Source organism: Somniosus microcephalus, chromosome 14 (genome assembly GCF_052327205.1).
Source record: "Somniosus microcephalus isolate GS21.2 chromosome 14, FLI_Smic_1.0, whole genome shotgun sequence".
NCBI lineage: Eukaryota > Metazoa > Chordata > Chondrichthyes > Squaliformes > Somniosidae > Somniosus > Somniosus microcephalus.
Genome location: NC_141000.1, coordinates 80,558,327 through 80,575,544, shown reverse-complemented (window position 1 = coordinate 80,575,544; position 17,218 = coordinate 80,558,327). Strand labels below are relative to the sequence as shown.

General features: G+C 46.9%; 1 protein-coding gene across 3 annotated transcripts in view; it reads right to left on the bottom strand.

Moving 5' to 3' along the window:
• Positions 1-6,936: 6,936 nt before the first annotated feature.
• The window catches only part of man1a2 (mannosidase, alpha, class 1A, member 2), a 151,675-nt gene continuing 141,393 nt past the window's right edge, over positions 6,937-17,218 (bottom strand). Inside the window, exon 5 of one of the 3 annotated variants that reach the window (XM_086006775.1) lies at positions 6,937-7,314. In XM_086006775.1, coding sequence (XP_085862901.1) covers positions 7,225-7,314 — 90 coding nt within the window. In that variant the 3' untranslated portion in view covers positions 6,937-7,224. The remainder of the gene's footprint in view (positions 7,315-17,218) is intronic. The other 2 variants (XM_086006776.1, XM_086006778.1) reach the window with 2 other exon arrangements.

Sequence of the window (17,218 nt, the reverse complement as noted above, 5' to 3'; positions counted from 1 at the left end):
GAGAGGGGGGGGAAAGAGAGGGGGGGAAAGAGAGGGGGGGAAAGAGAGGGGGGGAAAGAGAGGGGGGGAAAGAGAGGGGGGGGGAAGAGAGGGGGGGGGAAGAGAGGGGGGGGGAAAGAGAGGGGGGGGAAAGAGAGGGGGGGAAAGGGAGGGGGGGAAAGGGAGGGGGGGGGAAGGGGAGAGAGAGAGAGAGAGAGAGAGAGAGAGAGAGAGAGAAATCATGGATCAGGGAGGGTTGGGGCACACGTGCACAAGGGACCGGAGATATCATGGGGCAGGGCTCCAGGGAGTTGGTTGGGGTGCACTTGCTGGAAGGGCCCTGGAGAGTGGGTCGGGGTGGACTTGGTGGAAGGGCCCTGGAAAGTGGGGCAGGGTGGACTTGGTGGAAGGGCCCTGGAGAGTGGGGCAGGGTGGACTTGGTGGAAGGGCCCTGGAGAGTGGGTCGGGGTGGACTTGGTGGAAGGGCCCTGGAAAGTGGGGCAGGGTGGACTTGGTGGAAGGGCCCTGGAGAGTGGGTCGGGGTGGACTTGGTGGAAGGGCCCTGGAGAGTGGGGCGTGGTGGACTTGGTGGAAGGGCCCTGGAGAGTGGGTCGGGGTGGACTTGGTGGAAGGGCCCTGGAGAGTGGGTCGGGGTGGACTTGCTGGAAGGGCCCTGGAGAGTGGGGCGGGGTGGACTTGGTGAGTGGTCGGAGAGATCATGGATCTGAGAGGTAGGTCAGGGGTCGAAAAGTTCGGGGTGGGTGGGAGAGTCAGATTGCGGAAGGGGGAGGGGTTATCGCTGGGGAGGTTAACAGGGTACCTTGGGGGGGGTCATGGGGGGGTGGGGGGGGGGGGAACACTCCTGCTCCTCCTGGCCCACAAGAAGTGCTGGAAAGGCACTTACCTGTTCCATCCAGCAGTCCTTGCCTCCCTTCAGCTGCCGGGTTCCCCCGAGGCCCTGGAAACCCAGCTGGCCAGTGTTAAAGTTGGAAGAGAGATAAAAGCTTAGGGACGCAGCCTCATTTAATTATTTTAATGAGTGACTCGCCTCCTAACAGCAAGTTAGTCAGCCCCGCCACCATTAAAACCAGAAGTGGGCATATTCGAGGCCTGTTGGGTTGGGGTTTGAATTTTTTTTAATTTGAAGTCCCACCTAACCCAAACCACTCGTTTTTGGGGGTTAAAATTACCCACTATGCCTCGATTTATAAAGCCAATGATCCCATATGCCTTTTTAACACCCATCTTAACTTTCCTGCCATCTTCAAAGACTTGTGTACATACATTCCCAGGCCGATCTGTTCCTGTACTCCCTTTAAAATTGTACCATTTAGTTTATATTGCTTCTCCTCATTCTTCCTACCAAAATAAATCATTACTATCCTTCTCCCGGTTTACTATATCTGCAAACTTTGAAATTATGCCCTGTATACCCAAGTCCAGGTCATTAATATATAGCAAAGAGCAGTGGTCCCAGCACTGACCCCTGGGGCGACACCACTGCACACTTCGTTCCCATCTGAAAAAGAACCGTTCACCATTACTCTCTGATTCTTTTGTATTACTATAATTCCATGGGCTTCAATTTTGCTAACACAGTAAGTCCATTATGTGATACTTTATCAGATGCCTTTTGAAAGTCCATATACACAACATCAACCTTCTCCCCTTACTTCATCAAAGAACTCAATACTGATCAGTAACCAATATATCTCACTGTGGATCTTTTGTATCCTGTATCAAACCATAAACTCAGCACTAATGAATCATTCAATAACTAATGCATGGTAGTTATGAGAAAACCTCAAAAATCCAAAATAATGGTATTTGTTCAAAAGTTTATGGTTGAAAGCACTATAAAAGTCCTTATGCATTGTGTAAAGGACCTGGTGAATAAGAAATTGCATTCTTTTTATTAGCAACTAATTTGTCATGTTTTAGTTCATGGGTAATGGTCTTACTTCCCCTAAAGTATTGTAATAATTGTGGCATAACTTGCATCTGATAAACCTTGTGAAGTCGTGGCTGCTTGTGAGGACAATTCCAGCATCTGTCAATAAGTCTTCTCTATTCTGATAGCCAATAGCAGAAAGATTGGTATTCTCTTCAGAAATTAACCTTGCTTTGGTGACATTTACTCTCTGAAAGGTACATCAGTAACAGAATCCACCAAAGGGAATGAAGGCGTCAGACTGAAGGCAGGCACCAAGTTAGATAGAAATGGCTTTTATAACTTTGCATTTAAATATGAGGCAAGGTATGTCAGTGAGGACAGGGGTGATGGGTAAACGGAAGTTGGTGCAGAATAGCATATAGGGAGATCAGTTTTATAATAATAATAATAATCAACTTTGTCAGTTAGTGCACAAGTGCAGTACAACGAAATGTAGGCTTGCGGCTCCCGAGAGTGTACATTTAGATTAAGACATTTAACATTCAACATTCATTTGGCTTGTAATACATTAACATAAACATAAACATAGAAAAGGGTAGAAAAGGAGAACATTCAAAGAGTCAAGTCTAAAGGTGACTAAGATAGAGAAATGAGTTTCAGCAGCAGGTAGGCTGATTGGGGACAGAGATGGGCAATGTTAAGGAGGTGGTAGTAGGCAACCTTTGTGATAGGGAGGATATGGAGTTGGAAACTCAGCTCGGGGTCTATTAGGATGCTGATATTGCAAACAATCTGGTTCAGCCCGAGACAGTAGCTGGTTATAGGGACTGAAAATGAATTGGTGGCAAGGGTACAGAGTTTGTGGCAGGGGCTGGAGACAATGGGTTTGGTCTTTCCAAAGTTTAAACAGAGGAAACTGAGGCTCATCCAACACTGGTTCTCGGACAAACAGCCTGACAACACAAAGGCATTTGAGGGCTTGAGAAAGCAAGTGGAGGTGTAGAGTTGGGTATCGTCGGCTCATATGTGAAAACTGACCCCATGTCCAGATGATATCGCCAAGAGGCAGCATGTAGATGAGGAAGAGGAGTGGACCAAGCATAAATTCTTAGGGGACTCCAGTGGGAACAGTGCAGGGGCAGGGGCAGGAAGAGAAGCCATTGCTGGAGATGTTCTGGTTACAATAGGCTAGGTAAGACAGAACCAAACGAGGGCAATCGACTCAGCAGGAGGACGGAAAAGAGGTGCTGGAGAAGGATGACGTGTCAAAGGCTATAGAGAAATCATAGTGGACGAGGAGGAATAATACACCATCGTTAGCATTTGCGACTTCGATTAGTGCCCTTTCAGTCCGGTGGTGGGGTCAGAAACCTGTTTGGAGAGAGTCAAACAATGAGTTGCGGAAAACATAGGCACAGATTTGAGGTAATAATGCAATCAAGGACATTGCATAAGAAAGGGCGATTGGATATGGGGCAGTAGTTTGCAAGGACAGAGGAGTCGAAGGCGGATTTTTATGAGGAGGACGGCACATGAGAAGTGGGAAAAATTTACAATGTCAGCTAGCATGCGGGGCCAGGAAGACTTGTGCAGCAGCCAAGGTGTGCACACTAGTGGAATTTGGGTCATAGAGTACAGGGAATGGGACGATGTGAAAGTCCAAAGTTAAAGTCCGAGACCATGTGGTCAGATGAAGTTGATGTGTAGACAGTGTGTCATCTTGGAGCATGCCAGAACCAGAATTTTTTTCTAATTTGACTTATGTTTTTTTCTCTCTCCCAGGAGACTTTATAGTTGCATAGGGGGAATGGGTTTAATGGCACGAGTAGGTTGCACCATTTGGACAGGACAGGTTTGCTGGACAAACTGGTCTTTTCTGTCCTTTTTGATAGATTTGTATGTTAAAGAGGGTCTTGCAGTTGAAATATTAAATGTCTTTTCTCTGAACAGATTCTTACTGACCTTGTGTATTTCCAACATCTGCAGCTTTCTTCTTTTTATTTCCATTTTTATTATTCAATATTCTGGGCGCATCAGTAGTATTTTAGGGTTCAAATTATAAAACTATGTCCATATTTCTGTGGAAATTGTAGAATCAGTGGACTTGATTATTGCTGGATGTTTGTTTAGCTATGTGCTCTATTTTATGTATTAACATTTTTAAATAAAGACCAGAATATACTTGAAGATGGTAAAGAAAATGCCCAGATGGCAAGTAAATAAGGAGGCGTGCAGCACTGGTGAGTAGGTGAGGAGCAAAAAAGGGTCATGTAGTTTTATAGCTTTGGAAAGGTGGTTTTGTGATCTGGAATCATTGGAAAGGGGGTGGTAGGATGTGGGAGGAGCAGAGAAATGTTGGAGTTTGGGAGGGAGTTCCTGAGATATGCAAGCAATGGGAGAGGGTATTCAGATATGGGAATAGTGGAAGGGGGTGTCATGGTGTGGGAACACAGGGTGTAGTGTTTTTGGAGCCTGGAGATGGTGGAACAAAGATACAGGAAACTCTCGATTTACCGGCACCTAAATAACCGGAAATCTCTGTTAACCGGCAAAATTCAGGAGTAGGTTCAGGTAAGTTTTATTTCATATTAGTGGCCGTTCCTGGATCTGTGGCTGCGTAATTGGGGTTCCTGCACTTGTTGCTAAGCAACAGGGACGCTTGGTCTGTGGCCGGGGTTCCTGCACCTGTTGCTAAGCAACGGGGAAGCCTGGATTTGTTGCTGTGTACGGAACTCTCGTACCTTTTACTATACCACTCTGTAATCCGGACTTTTTGATAAACCGGCACCACGCCGGCCCCGTCGGTGCCGGATAAAAAAAAAGTTTCCTTACTGGGATGTAGCAATGTAATCTTAGAATGTGGGATACAGATGGTGGGGTGTGGGAGGCAAAATCACTAGTTGAGGAGGTCCTGGGATGTAGCACCACCGGAAGCGGTACCTTGAGGATGTGGCAATGGTGGTAGGGGGTTTCTGGTGTGTGGTCTGGTGCTATTGGGATCCAAGAGTACTGGAGGGGTCCTGGAGTAGACACCAAGTGTCTGGTCGAGAAGTCATAGCATATGGGAGCAGTGGGAAGAGTATAATGGTCTTGGAGCACTGTGAATGTTATCTCCGTAGTCTGGCAGAAATGGCATAGGGAGCATCTAGTTTGCAAGCAGCAGATGGCATGAGATCTGAGAGCAATGCAGAAAGTAGTCCTTGAATCCTACATTACTGGGAGGGGGGACTGGGAGCTGACAACATTAGTGGAGAATCTTGGGAGTCAAGGACTATTGAGAGTAGGTAAGGTCTAGGAACACAGGAGGGGGAGAACTGGGATCTGGCAGATTCTATTATGATTGGATAGGTGAGAGTGGAACCAAGCAAGGGCAATCCCACTGAGCTGGACAACGGCGGAGAGGCCTTGGAGGAAGATGGTGTGGTCGACCATGTCAAAGGCTACAGAGAGGTTGAGGAAGACAAGGAGATATGGCCCAGAAATTCGGGTTGGGGGCTTCCCGCGGGTGCAAGCCCCCGACCTGCACTTACCTTGCGCGCCGGCAGTTGAGCTCTGGGCTCCCGTGGAATTCCGCTCCGGGGCCTGCTCCAACTCCCGGCGCGCTGTGCTTGCGTGTCCCAGGGGCGTAGTTAGTGTGATGCGTCCCCTGGGATCACGTGAGCCATGGGCAGCCAATCAGAGGAGGGAAAAGCCCATTCATAAGATTGACAGGAAGACCTGTCTAAACTTATGAATATACGGGCCCCAAAATAACAGTAAACCTTCAAATAATTTTTTTTTTTAAAAATCACACTTTTTAAATAAACTATAAATTACATTAAATAACTATTTTAAACAATAATTTAAATTTTTGAAAATTTTTTAATAAAAAAACGGGGCTAAAAATAAACTTACCTTGCTTTAAAGTATTTAAAAATAATAAACCTGTGGAAAAAATGTTTTAATTTTAATTAATTGACCACTTACCTTTTAAAATGCAGGCCTTACGCCTGGTTTTAACATTTCTAAAATCTAAAGACTTACCCTCACGGAAAAACCTGTAAAAAAAACGTAATTTCAAAGCGCACGCGCAGACTCCCGCGCGCACGCGTTCGACCGCTGAACCCCTTCGTTCAGAGGAACGGAAGTGCCGGTTTCCCGCGCATGCGCAGTGCATGCAAGAAACCGGCACTTCCATTGGGTCCACGCGTGAGTACCCCGTGCGTACTCATGCGTTGGGACCCGAATTTCTGGGCCAATGTACCGTTGTCACACTCACAGAGGATGTTATTTGTGACTTTGATTCGGGTCGTTTCAGTGCTGTGGTAGTGTCAGAAACCCGATTAAGATATTCAAACATGAAGTTGCAGGAAAGATAGGAACAAATTTGGAAGGCGCTTACACATTCAAGGACATTGGAGATTGGAAATAGGGAGGTAGTTTGCAAGGACAGAGCGGTCGAGAGGTTTTTTTTTTTTTTTTTTGAAGAGGGGAATGATGATGGCAGTTTTTAAAGGGCTTGTGACTGTACTTGAGGAGAGGGGACCATTTACAATGTCAGCTATCGTGGGGGCCAAGAAGGGAAGTTGTATGGTTAGCAGTTAAATGGGAATGAAGTCAAGGGAGCAAGAGGTGGGTCTCATGCAGAAGATGAACTTAGAGAGGGCAAATGGGGAGATAGGAGAGGCACTAGAGAAAGACACAGGTATATGACAAGGCTGGGAGGAGCCACGGGGGAGATTGGGCTTGCTGAGCAAGGGGAAAAGCGGGGAGGCTACAGAGGCAGCTGAATGAATGGTCTCAATCGTAATGACAAAGATGTCCATGAGTCCATGGCCTCAAATAAAAAACTATTATTCAGAAGAACAAGAATTGACTGCAATGTCACAGCTGGATTTGTTCACAGAAGATCACCTACTCACAACACTTGGCAGAGAATTGGACTTGTATTTAAAAACTTGACAAATTATGCTTACAAGTTATTTTCCCTTACAAAAAGAAAGCAAGATTTCAATAGATACCTTGCCAGCTATTTTAATTGCTTAGCAGTAGAATGCACCTAAACAACAATTTTGCCAGGACACATTTTGGAGATTACAATCTGAAAATACTGGAATTTGCAATAAAAACAGAAAATGCTAGAAATACACAACAGGTCTGCCAACATCTGACGAGAAAATGATAATGTTTCAGGCTTACAAAGGATCTATAACCGAAATGTTAATTCAACATTTTGGGATTTATTTTCCATCATTGTGCCTTTCCACTTATCTTGATGGAGCCGTGCTGAGGCAGAACAGTGTGATCTGTGAAAATCCAGAATTACAAGAGGGTGAAGGGCGTTCATCAACTTAAAAAAAAACGGAACAGTTTTACTGTACCTCCTCTCCTGAGAGGTAGTAGGCAGCCAGCAGCCCTCCGATAAACCTGATATTCACTTCAAAGACTGAGACTTCTGCATTCTAGAGGCACAAAGAGAGGGGAAAATAAAGTTAGGCTGTGATACCACAGTATTAATATTTTCAAAATATTGCAGTTAATACTGAGTGCTGTGGTTTTCCTGACCCATCAGAATGGCTTTATTTGTATTAAAAGATCATACAATTAACTTAGTTATTTAGTTTTAATTGGTAAATACCCAAGTTTTAAAACAGCTATTTTTACATCATAACTGATCATTGGAATCTTTAAAGTACTCCCCCAATTTATAGGAAAAAAGCCTGGGAGAATTTTTATTGACTATTGTTAAAAACGTTGATTTTATTTCTCAAGTCGGGTCTCCCTCTCTTCTAGTTCGCCCCAGTGACATCACTGAATGCTGCCAACAGTAAGGTTTACCAGGGTCTTGTGGCTCAAGAATGGCTCTCAGGGCAATTTAAATTGGAGCAGCCAGTGTTTCCAATGGGACTGCTCCAGGATGGATGGGAAATCAGTGACATCAATGGAGTAAATGAGTGGGGAGGGAGCTTAGACTCGAGAACTCCAAGATGGCAATACAACTTCTGACACTCTTAGGCTAATATTTTCTTCTATAAAATTAGGAGAGTACGCAAACAAAAATTACTCCCCCTAAACTTTCCTTCTCCTTTAAGTTATCATTGAGCAACATAGCTGTAACGATAGGCTAGAGGATTAATTTGGTAAAAGTATTGCCTTCCCTGTAAATGTTACAAGTATTCAAGAAACAGAGTTCAGTTGGGATTTCAAATAGCAATAGGGAAAACAAGTGCACTCATGCTTTACATATACTGGAGATCAAAACATTTCTGAAATAGATGGCAACTCAAGAATAGTTAACAAATTTGACTAAATTTATCAATAAAGATAAACAGGCCCGACAAGCATAAGTTTCATTTTTGTTACCTAATCCACTGTAATTGATAAATTAAGCATCAATAGCTTAATTTATGGAGTGGCAGTCACATTATTTTGATTTGGCACCAAGCAAAGGAGGAATGCATACCAGATGTATGATTAAGAACTCAACATAATAGAATACAACAAAACCTAAATAGTTTAAAGATACAAAAGAATGCAACAAAAGATACCATAAGAGCTCTAAAGGCAAAAATTTCCCCTTCGGGAAAAACAAAATCAATTGTAAATGTGTAAGTTTTTTTTGGACAGTACAGGAAACTTTGGGGGAGAAATTTGGTTGTTAGCACCACCGATTAACGCCTAAAGAGGCCGAGAAGTGGGGCGCTAGCCAATTTCTGGCCGGGCGCAAGGCGCCTAGCCCCATATTGAGCATGCATTTAGCGCCGGCTTAGCGCCCGCTCATGGGTGCAGGCTGATTACGACGTCATTTGAGTGTGCAACGCCTTTTGGGCGCCCCGGACCGGAAATTCAGTGGCGCCCCCCTCCGTAGCGCCTGGCGCTAATAGTGACAGCTTACCTGGACCTTACCAAGTCGCTCTCGGGCTGGAGGAGCGTTATTTAAAGGGGACAGGTGTGGTTTAAAAGCGGCAGTCATTTTTGGAGCACAACTTCCTCAAGAGCTACAAAGAGTTGCTGAGCTGCACACTGAGAGCCATTTGACCAGAGCCAGCGCAGGCAGACGATCTTCAGCCTTCTGACCATCACCTTGCTGTTGGTGAGCCTTGACAACGGGGAACCTTCCTGTGGGCACTTATTATGGGGGCTGCATTGGAGGGGAACGTCCTGCTGCTGAATCATCTGGAAAGGGCACAGAGATGCTGGGAGGGGGGGGCGGGCATGGCCAGACGGAGGAGGGCCAACAGGCGTCGCCACAGCAGACCTTACGCTGGCAGGGTTTTCCGACAGCAGTTTTCCTACATGAACATGCCGGAGGAGCAGTGTGTCACAAGGCTGCGATTTAGAAAGGAGGTGGTGACTGAGCTGTGCCAGCTGCTTCAGCCAGATCTGCAGCCTCAGATAAGGTGCAGGACATCTCTGTCGGTGGCTGAGAAGATGCCTGCTGGCCTGAACTTCTACGCGAGCGGCTCTTCTCAGGCTGCGCGTCAGAGGCTGATGCCCCTCTCATGGAACGCTTGCTGCCATTCCAAGAACAGGAATGGAACCGGTCTGATACCCCCAAGCCTGTGAAGGGCAAGATGCATGTAAATAGAAGGCATGGCCATTGTAAATGAAGAAAGTGTTTCATTACACAAAATGTGGTTCCTTCAAACATGAGAAAGCTATGGCAACAGAAAGCAAAACTAATACACTGACACATAACTGCCTCTCACACCCGGGAGACTGTCCAAAACATAAATCACATTCCGACCATCTTCCTTGGCCTTGATTCCACTGCGTCAACCAAAGCATCCAATGCCCCATCAGTGAGGCGTTCCGCCCTCTGCCTCACCCTTCCCATGTCTTGCTCGGCTGGTGCACCACAGGTAGGCTCCCACCGCTTTGAAGGCCTACAAGGCAGTGAGTGTGTCTGGTGATGCCAATTGACCTGCCCCTTTAAGAGCTGGCCGGCGCCAGTGTGTCTCAGGGAAAGTGATTATTGACAGCACCCTCGCTGTGCCCCGCCGCGGCGAAATTGGGTTAAGAGTAGCGTACAGCGCCTGATTTAGCGCCGCAATCACCTTTAGGGGCGCTGCAACCCAATATTGTGCTAGGTGGCGCTAAATTGTGCCTGGCGCTAAACTTTGCGCATCGTCAGGACTAGCGCCCCAAACTCGGCTATACCGAATTTCTAGGCCTTTGTGTTATCCGGAGGCTAAATGTCCGGCAAGCTCGAGCCGCTGGCAAAAATCAGGAGCCGTTTTGTTAGGGTTTTTTTCCTTCTCATGGCTTTTTTTTCCCCAACAGTCAGGCTCTGCAAAGTCTCTGTAGCTTAGCAACAGCTTCAGAGAGACGCTTCCAAGGTACGGGCCGACTGTTTAGAAGCTGTTGCTAAGCAACAGTGTTTGTTGTCAGATACGGAGATGAAAAGCTCCGTATGCTTCAACATTAACGCTGGTGTGTCCGGCTCCGGCAGTTTTGAGGGAACGGCAACAGCTCGGTCCCGTCAGTGCCGGATAGCACAAAGTTTCCTGTAATTGCTACCATTGTGTTTAATACATTGATTTTAACACCTACTTAGAGAAAGTTATGAGATGTCTCCTTGTATGTGAGGAGCACTATATGAATTCAAGTCATGATAGCTGTTGTTGTGCATCGCATGTTTTGTTAAAAGTCTGCAAAAAAGACCTTTTCACCTTTCAAAGTACACACCATTTTACATACAAAATCTATGCAAAAATGAAACAAAAACAGAAAACGTCGGAAACACTCTGAAGGTCGGTCAGCATCTTTAGAGAAAATAGATGAGCGAATCGTTCAGGTGTAGACCTTTCATCAGATGTGTTCTGACAAAGGGTCTACACCCAATTGTGAAAAGTTATGAAGCTAACTCTTAGCAATAGATAACGGAGTTATGAGGAAAGACTTGAGAAAATTGGGCTCTGGCCTTGCAAGACAATCTCATAGCGGGTACATAAGACAGCAAATCCAGAACACTACTTTCCTAAATTCTGAGAACAGAATAAGGGGGTGCAGATTAAAGCTGGCAAAAAAAACAAATTTAGGACTGATGTAGCCCTTCTACACAGAAACTGTGATTAACATGTCGAATGGACCTTCAGGTTTGATGGCGAAAGGCAAAACCTTGGAATAATGTAAAGAAAAGCTGGATGCTGTCATTGTGGACAGCAGATTTTCAGGATGGTTGAGCTATGGTGAGGCACATGACCTTCCTCATCCATCCATATCTATATTGTGATGACGTGGTCTGGGAATGCTTGTCCGAAATACAAAAGGCTCCATTTCTCACTACTAACACATCTCACCAAGATAAGCACAAAATCTGCCAAAAGCTCAACTGTCCAAAAACAAATTAAAGGAGAATTAAAGAATATTTTTCTTGGAACTAAAATATTTGAATTTTTTAAAAATTTGCTTAACATATAGGAGGAGAAAAGGGACAGTCAGGCAAATTACCATATTTTTGTTAGGATTAAGTTTTTGAGTTATAGCATTAACTTTTCAAAGTTTAATAGTAATCATGTCATTATGATCAACATATTAAATTCCAATTAAACAATTAAAAGTTAGAAAATAAACTTTCTTCCTGTAACTGAATCTTGAATGTTTTACAAGAAAAAGAGGCAAGCCTACCAATCTAAATTTAAGTAATGATATACTACTGTATAGCAATAAGTTGTTTACAAACCCTAGATACTTAAACCATACCTTTCATACGGTATAGTTTACATTGTCAATAAATCTGCTGACAAGGGCGGTGCTGTTGTTGTTTGGCGAACCGACCTCTATCGTGCGGAGGCTGAAAGGCAACTCTGACACCTCCTCCTGCCTCCCCCCTGGACCATGACCTCACTACCGAACATCAAGAAATCGTTTCTAAGACTGACCTCATCTCCTCTGGAGGTCTTCCGTCCATGGCCGCCAACCACATAGTCCCTCAACCTCACACTGCCCACTTCTACCTCCTTCCCAAGATCCACAAACAGGACTGCCCTGGGCAGGATTTTCATTGGGCCGTGGAGGCGGGATTGGAGGCGTGTGGGGGGTTAAAATTGCAAAAACTGGCAGGCGGGCCCAACCCCACCGCCATGCAATTTTCATTAATTCGATAGAGGGTTGGCTATCTAACAGAAGGCAGAGAGTTGGGATAAATGGTTCATTCTCGGACTGGCAATCAGTAACTAGTGGTGTTCCGCAGGGGTCAGTGCTGGGTCCCCAACTCTTTACAATCTATATTAACGATTTGGAGGAGGGGACCGAGTGTAACATATCAAAGTTTGCAGATGATACTAAGATGGGAGGGAAAGTAGTGAGTGAGGAGGACATAAAAAACCTGCAAGGGGACATCGACAGGCTAAGTAAGTGGGCAGAGACTTGGCAGATGGAATACAATACTGGAAAGTGTGAGGTTATGCACTTTGGCAAGAAAAATCGTAGAGCAAGTTATTATCTTAATGGCAAGAAACTGGAAAGTACTGAAGTACAAAGGGATCTGGGGGTCCTGGTGCACGAAACTCAAAAGGTTAGTATGCAGGTGCGGCAAGTGATTAAGAAGGCCAATGAAATGTTGGCTTTCATTGCTAGGGGGATAGAATATAAAAATAGGGAGGTATTGCTTCAGTTGTACAAGGTATTGGCGAGACCGCACCTGAAATACTGCGTACAGTTTTGGTGTCCATACTTAAGAAAGGACATATTTGCTCTCGAGTCAGTACAAAGAAGGTTCACTCAGTTAATCCCGGGGATGAGGGGATGGACATATGAGGAGAGGTTGAGTAGATTGGGACTCTACTCATTGGAGTTCAGAAGAATGAGAGGCGATCTTATTGAAACATATAAGATTGTGAAGGGGTTGGATCGGGTGGATGCGGGGAGGATGTTCCCGATGATGGGTGAAACTAGAACTAGGGGGCATAGTCTTAGAATAAGGGGCTGCTCTTTCAAAACTGAGATGAGGAGGAACTACTTCGCTCAGAGGGTGGTAGGTCCATGGAATATGCTGCCCCAAAAAGCTGTAGAAGCTACATCATTACATAAATTTAAAACAGAAATAGACAGTTTCCTAGAAGTAAAGGGAATTAAGGGTTATGGGGAGCGGGCAGGAATTTGGACGAGTCTAGGTTCGGATCGGTCATGGCCCTGTGGGTAGCGGAGCGGGCCCAGGGGCCGTGTAGCCTGATCCTGCTCCTATTTCGTGTGTCTAATTCTGTTAGATTCAGGAGATGGTTCTGTGATAGTGGATTGGCGGTTAGGATCAGATCAGCCATGATCTTATTGAATGGCGGAGCAGGCTCGAGGGGCCGATTGGCCTACTCCTGCTCCTATTTCTTATGTTCTTATGTTCGTGTCTAATGGTCCAGTCTCCAAGAGGCGGGATAGGCCATTAAGGCCCTTAAGCACTAAATTGCCTCTATAATGCCATTTTGAAAGGCCTTTGCAATTTTAACCCTATTCCCACGTGAAACACGCCTGTCCTGAAACACGACGGTGAAACTTGGCGGGAGCACAACTGGCTTGCTGACTATCAGCTGCAGGTCAACCATTAAAGAGATTTGATCAGCCATCATTTGCAGGTGGCAGGACTTTGTTGTCTCAGGTCTGGGGGAACTTTTAGAAGGCATAACCACAGCTGTGGAAGTTTGGAGCCTGACACCCATCTCCAGTGTGACCTCTTGGGAAACCCCTCTCGCCACCTTCACTGAGCGCTTCCTCAACTGAGGCATATACCAGAAGCATGGGAGCCATTTATTTCCTTTCCTCCTAGACATCAGATGAGAACGAAGACCAGCCTTGGCAGCAGCAGAACCATGAACAGCAGCAGCAGCAACAGTAGGAGCGCCAAGCTGCTGCTCACCCACCTGAAGCTGCACAGGCCAGAAGGCGCCAGCGCACGACCACATTGCTGCCCAGGATGCAAGGAATGCACTCATCTTGGCCAGATTTGCTTAGCCTAGCCAATCAAGCACTTTTGCCTCGCAGCTTCTTACCCGAGCATCGACAATGGCCAAGGACCAGCGGATTCCTAGCAATTTGACCACCATACTGACAATTGCAAGCAATCCGAAGCCCTCCATGTGAAAGTCCCATTCGCTTAATGACACACGCCACAACTACAGCAGTAGCCATCAGATTTTTCATTTACATTATTCCTCTGATGGCTTTTTCACAGAATACATCAAATTTCACCCAAGTGGGTACTCTTGTGACTATTTGTGCAGTATCTTTCTCTTACGCATGCTCCTACGTGGTGCTTCCCGTGCCTTCAGCAGATGTGGAGGCGCCTTGCTCAGTTTCCTGCTGTTCCTGTCTCGACACCTTTGGCGGGCGTCCTCTGGGGTTGCGAACCTGTGAGGGCTCAGCAACAGCCTGCTGCTCCTGCGGCTGTGCGGGGGTTGAGATGCCGATCTCAGTTGGGTGTGGACTCTGGTGGGGCTCTGACCGAGGGCATGGAAGTGTGAGCGTTTGGAGAGGAGCCCCCACTTCCTTGATGTCTGCCACCAACTTCCCTCTCATGGGTCAGGTCCCCCTCAGCGCTTGCAAGTTGCTTGAGAGCACCTTGCTGCACATCAGGGGGGCCATGAGGACCCGTATCTGCACTGCCAGTCCTACTCAGAAGGACTTCCATGAAGGTCTGGTTTCTCTGTTCAATAGATGACCATTGCTCCTCCAGAGATGTCATTCTATTCTGAACACTCACCATGTTTTCTGCACTCTGGCGACTTATCACCTCCATGGAGGTTGCCATCCTTTCCATGGTGATGCGTTCATGCGCCAGTGACTCCACAAAGGCTCTGCTCATGTTCGCAATGGACTCTTCCATTCGCTCCACACTCAGTGACCCTGGAGACAAAACCTGCCAGAGACTCCTGCATCTGTTCCTGGAGTTCCAGCACCGCTGATCTTATGGATGGACCCAGAGGCAAAGGGTCGACATGCAGCTGAGCCGAGCTGGCAGAGTCCTGCGCCCTCCGACTAGGACTCTCCACTGCTGTCCCTGTCTCCACAATCTGCTGATACTCACTTATGAGCTGTGATACACCAGGTGACAACACTACTCTATGTCCCGAAGGTGCCACTGAGGTGAGTGTCTGCGCTGGTGCTGGGTGCGCTTAATTCTGCTGACGCTGCGCCCTAGAGGTTGCAGCTTCCTCTGAGGAGTCTGGAGGCTCAGGCTGTTCCTCCTGGCTAGTGGGGATGGGTGCTTGCGATGGTCCTGTGGGGGAGTAAAGGAGTCAGAGATGTGAGGCCAAGGTTACATGCACATTGCATATTGTAGATGATCATAAGTCCATCTGTTAGAGCTTCAGCATCATTATCAGCGACTCATGCAATGTCAATGAGAGGGATGGAAAACGATTCTGTCACCAGCTTGCTGTGATGCACCCGTCTGTCCGTCCCACAGTTGCGCATCTTCCTCCACTCCTACGATCTCCAGGGCCGCCTCCTCCCAGGGGGTGAGGTGGGCTACTGAGGGTGGCCCTCCTCCTGGCCTCGCGCTCTCTCGCTTATTGGGAGCTCTCTTTTCCTGCAATGAGGGAGACAAGTGGAGGTTGAGTGAGAATGAAGGAGTGAGTGTAGAGATTCCATAGCATAGATACTTAGGAGACAAAGATGGAGTGAGGTGGCAAGACCAAGGGCCCTCCCTGTGTGTGAGGGCTGCATAGTCGAACAGTTAGATGAATGTGACCAGAGAGAAAGGGTAAGGGTGCATGGATGTCAGTGTCAAGTGGGATATGGAGGAAGAGATTGCTAAAGCGGAGTGCTGGTGAGGAAAGGCAATGGGGATCAGATTGAGGGTGATGGGAAATTCACACTTACTTTTCCAGTGTGCAGAAAGTCATGAAATCTCTTCCTGCACTGAATCCACTTTCTGTGGGTAACTGATAAGAAGTTGACCTCCTCTGCCACTTGCAGCCACACAGCCTTGGTCTGCTGGGGAGGCTTCTTCCTCCCTGAAGAAGGGAAGAGCACCTCTATGAGCTCTTGCTCCCTCAACTAAAGCCTGCAGGGCAACATCGTTAAACCTTGGAGCAAACCTAGGTCTTTCACTGGCCATTCTGCCTCCAGCGCCTTGTAGCATGAAAGGCCAAAAGATTGGCAGTCTGCAGAAGAAGCAAGGCTTCTTGCAGACCTTAAATGCAGCAGCAATGATGACGTCATCGGATGTGACTTTCAAACTGGAAAAACTCATTTGCCATGGGTTCCCACACGCTGGAAATCAATTGGCCAATTGTTAAAATCGCATCCATCTCCCACATCGATTTAGATTCGTGTGGATAACACAAAATGCGGATTACACGACCCCAACCCGTCCCTGAATTAAAATCCAGCCCATTGTTTCAGCCTGTTCTTGCCCCACAGAACTTATTTCTTCCCATCTCAACTCTTTTTTCTCCCCTTGTCCAGTCCCTTCCCACCTACATTCGCGACTCTTCCGACGCCCTCCGCCATTTTAACAGTTTCGTTTCCCAGCCCCAACCATCTCCTTTTATTATAGACGTCCAATCCCTCTACACCTCCATCCCCCACCAGGACGGCCTGAAGGCGCTCTACTTCTTCCTTGAACGAAGGCCCAACCAGTCCCCATCCACCACCATCCTCCTCTGCCTGGCTGAACTTGTTCTCACGTTGAGCAACTTCTCCTTTGACTCCACTCACTTCCTCCAAATTAAAGGTGTTGCTATGGGTACCCGCATGGGCCCTAGCTATGCCTGCCTTTTCATGGGATATGTGGAACATTCTTTGTTCCAGTCCTACTCAGGTCCCCTCCCACACCTCTTTTTCCAGTACAATGATGACTGTATTGGTGCCATTTCCTGCTCTCATTAATTTTGATTCCAATTTCCACCCTTCCCTCACCTTCACATGGTCCATCACCGACTCTTCCCTTCCTTTCCTCGATTTCTGTCTTCTGGGGATAGACTACTCGACAAACATCCACTATAAGCCCACTGACTCCCAGAACTACCTGGACCACATTTCCTCCCACCCCGCTTCCTGCAAGGACTCTATTCCATTCTCCCAGTTTCTCCGTCTCTGCCGCATCTATTCTGACGATGACACCTTCCATACTAGTGCTTCCGGTATGTCTTCCTTTTTCCTCAACTGAGGATTCCCCTCTACCGTGGTTGACATGGCCCCCGACCATGTCCGTTCCATTTCCTGCACTTCTGCTCTCACCCTTTCCCCTCCTTCCCAGAACCACGATAGGGTTCCCCTTGTCCTCAGCTTTCACCCCACCAGCCTCCACATTCAACGGATCATCCTCTGCCATTTCCGCCACTGCCAGCGTGATCACACCACCAATCACATCTTTCCCGCCCCCCCCCCCCTTTTCGGCATGCCAAAGGGAACGCTCCCTTCGTGACA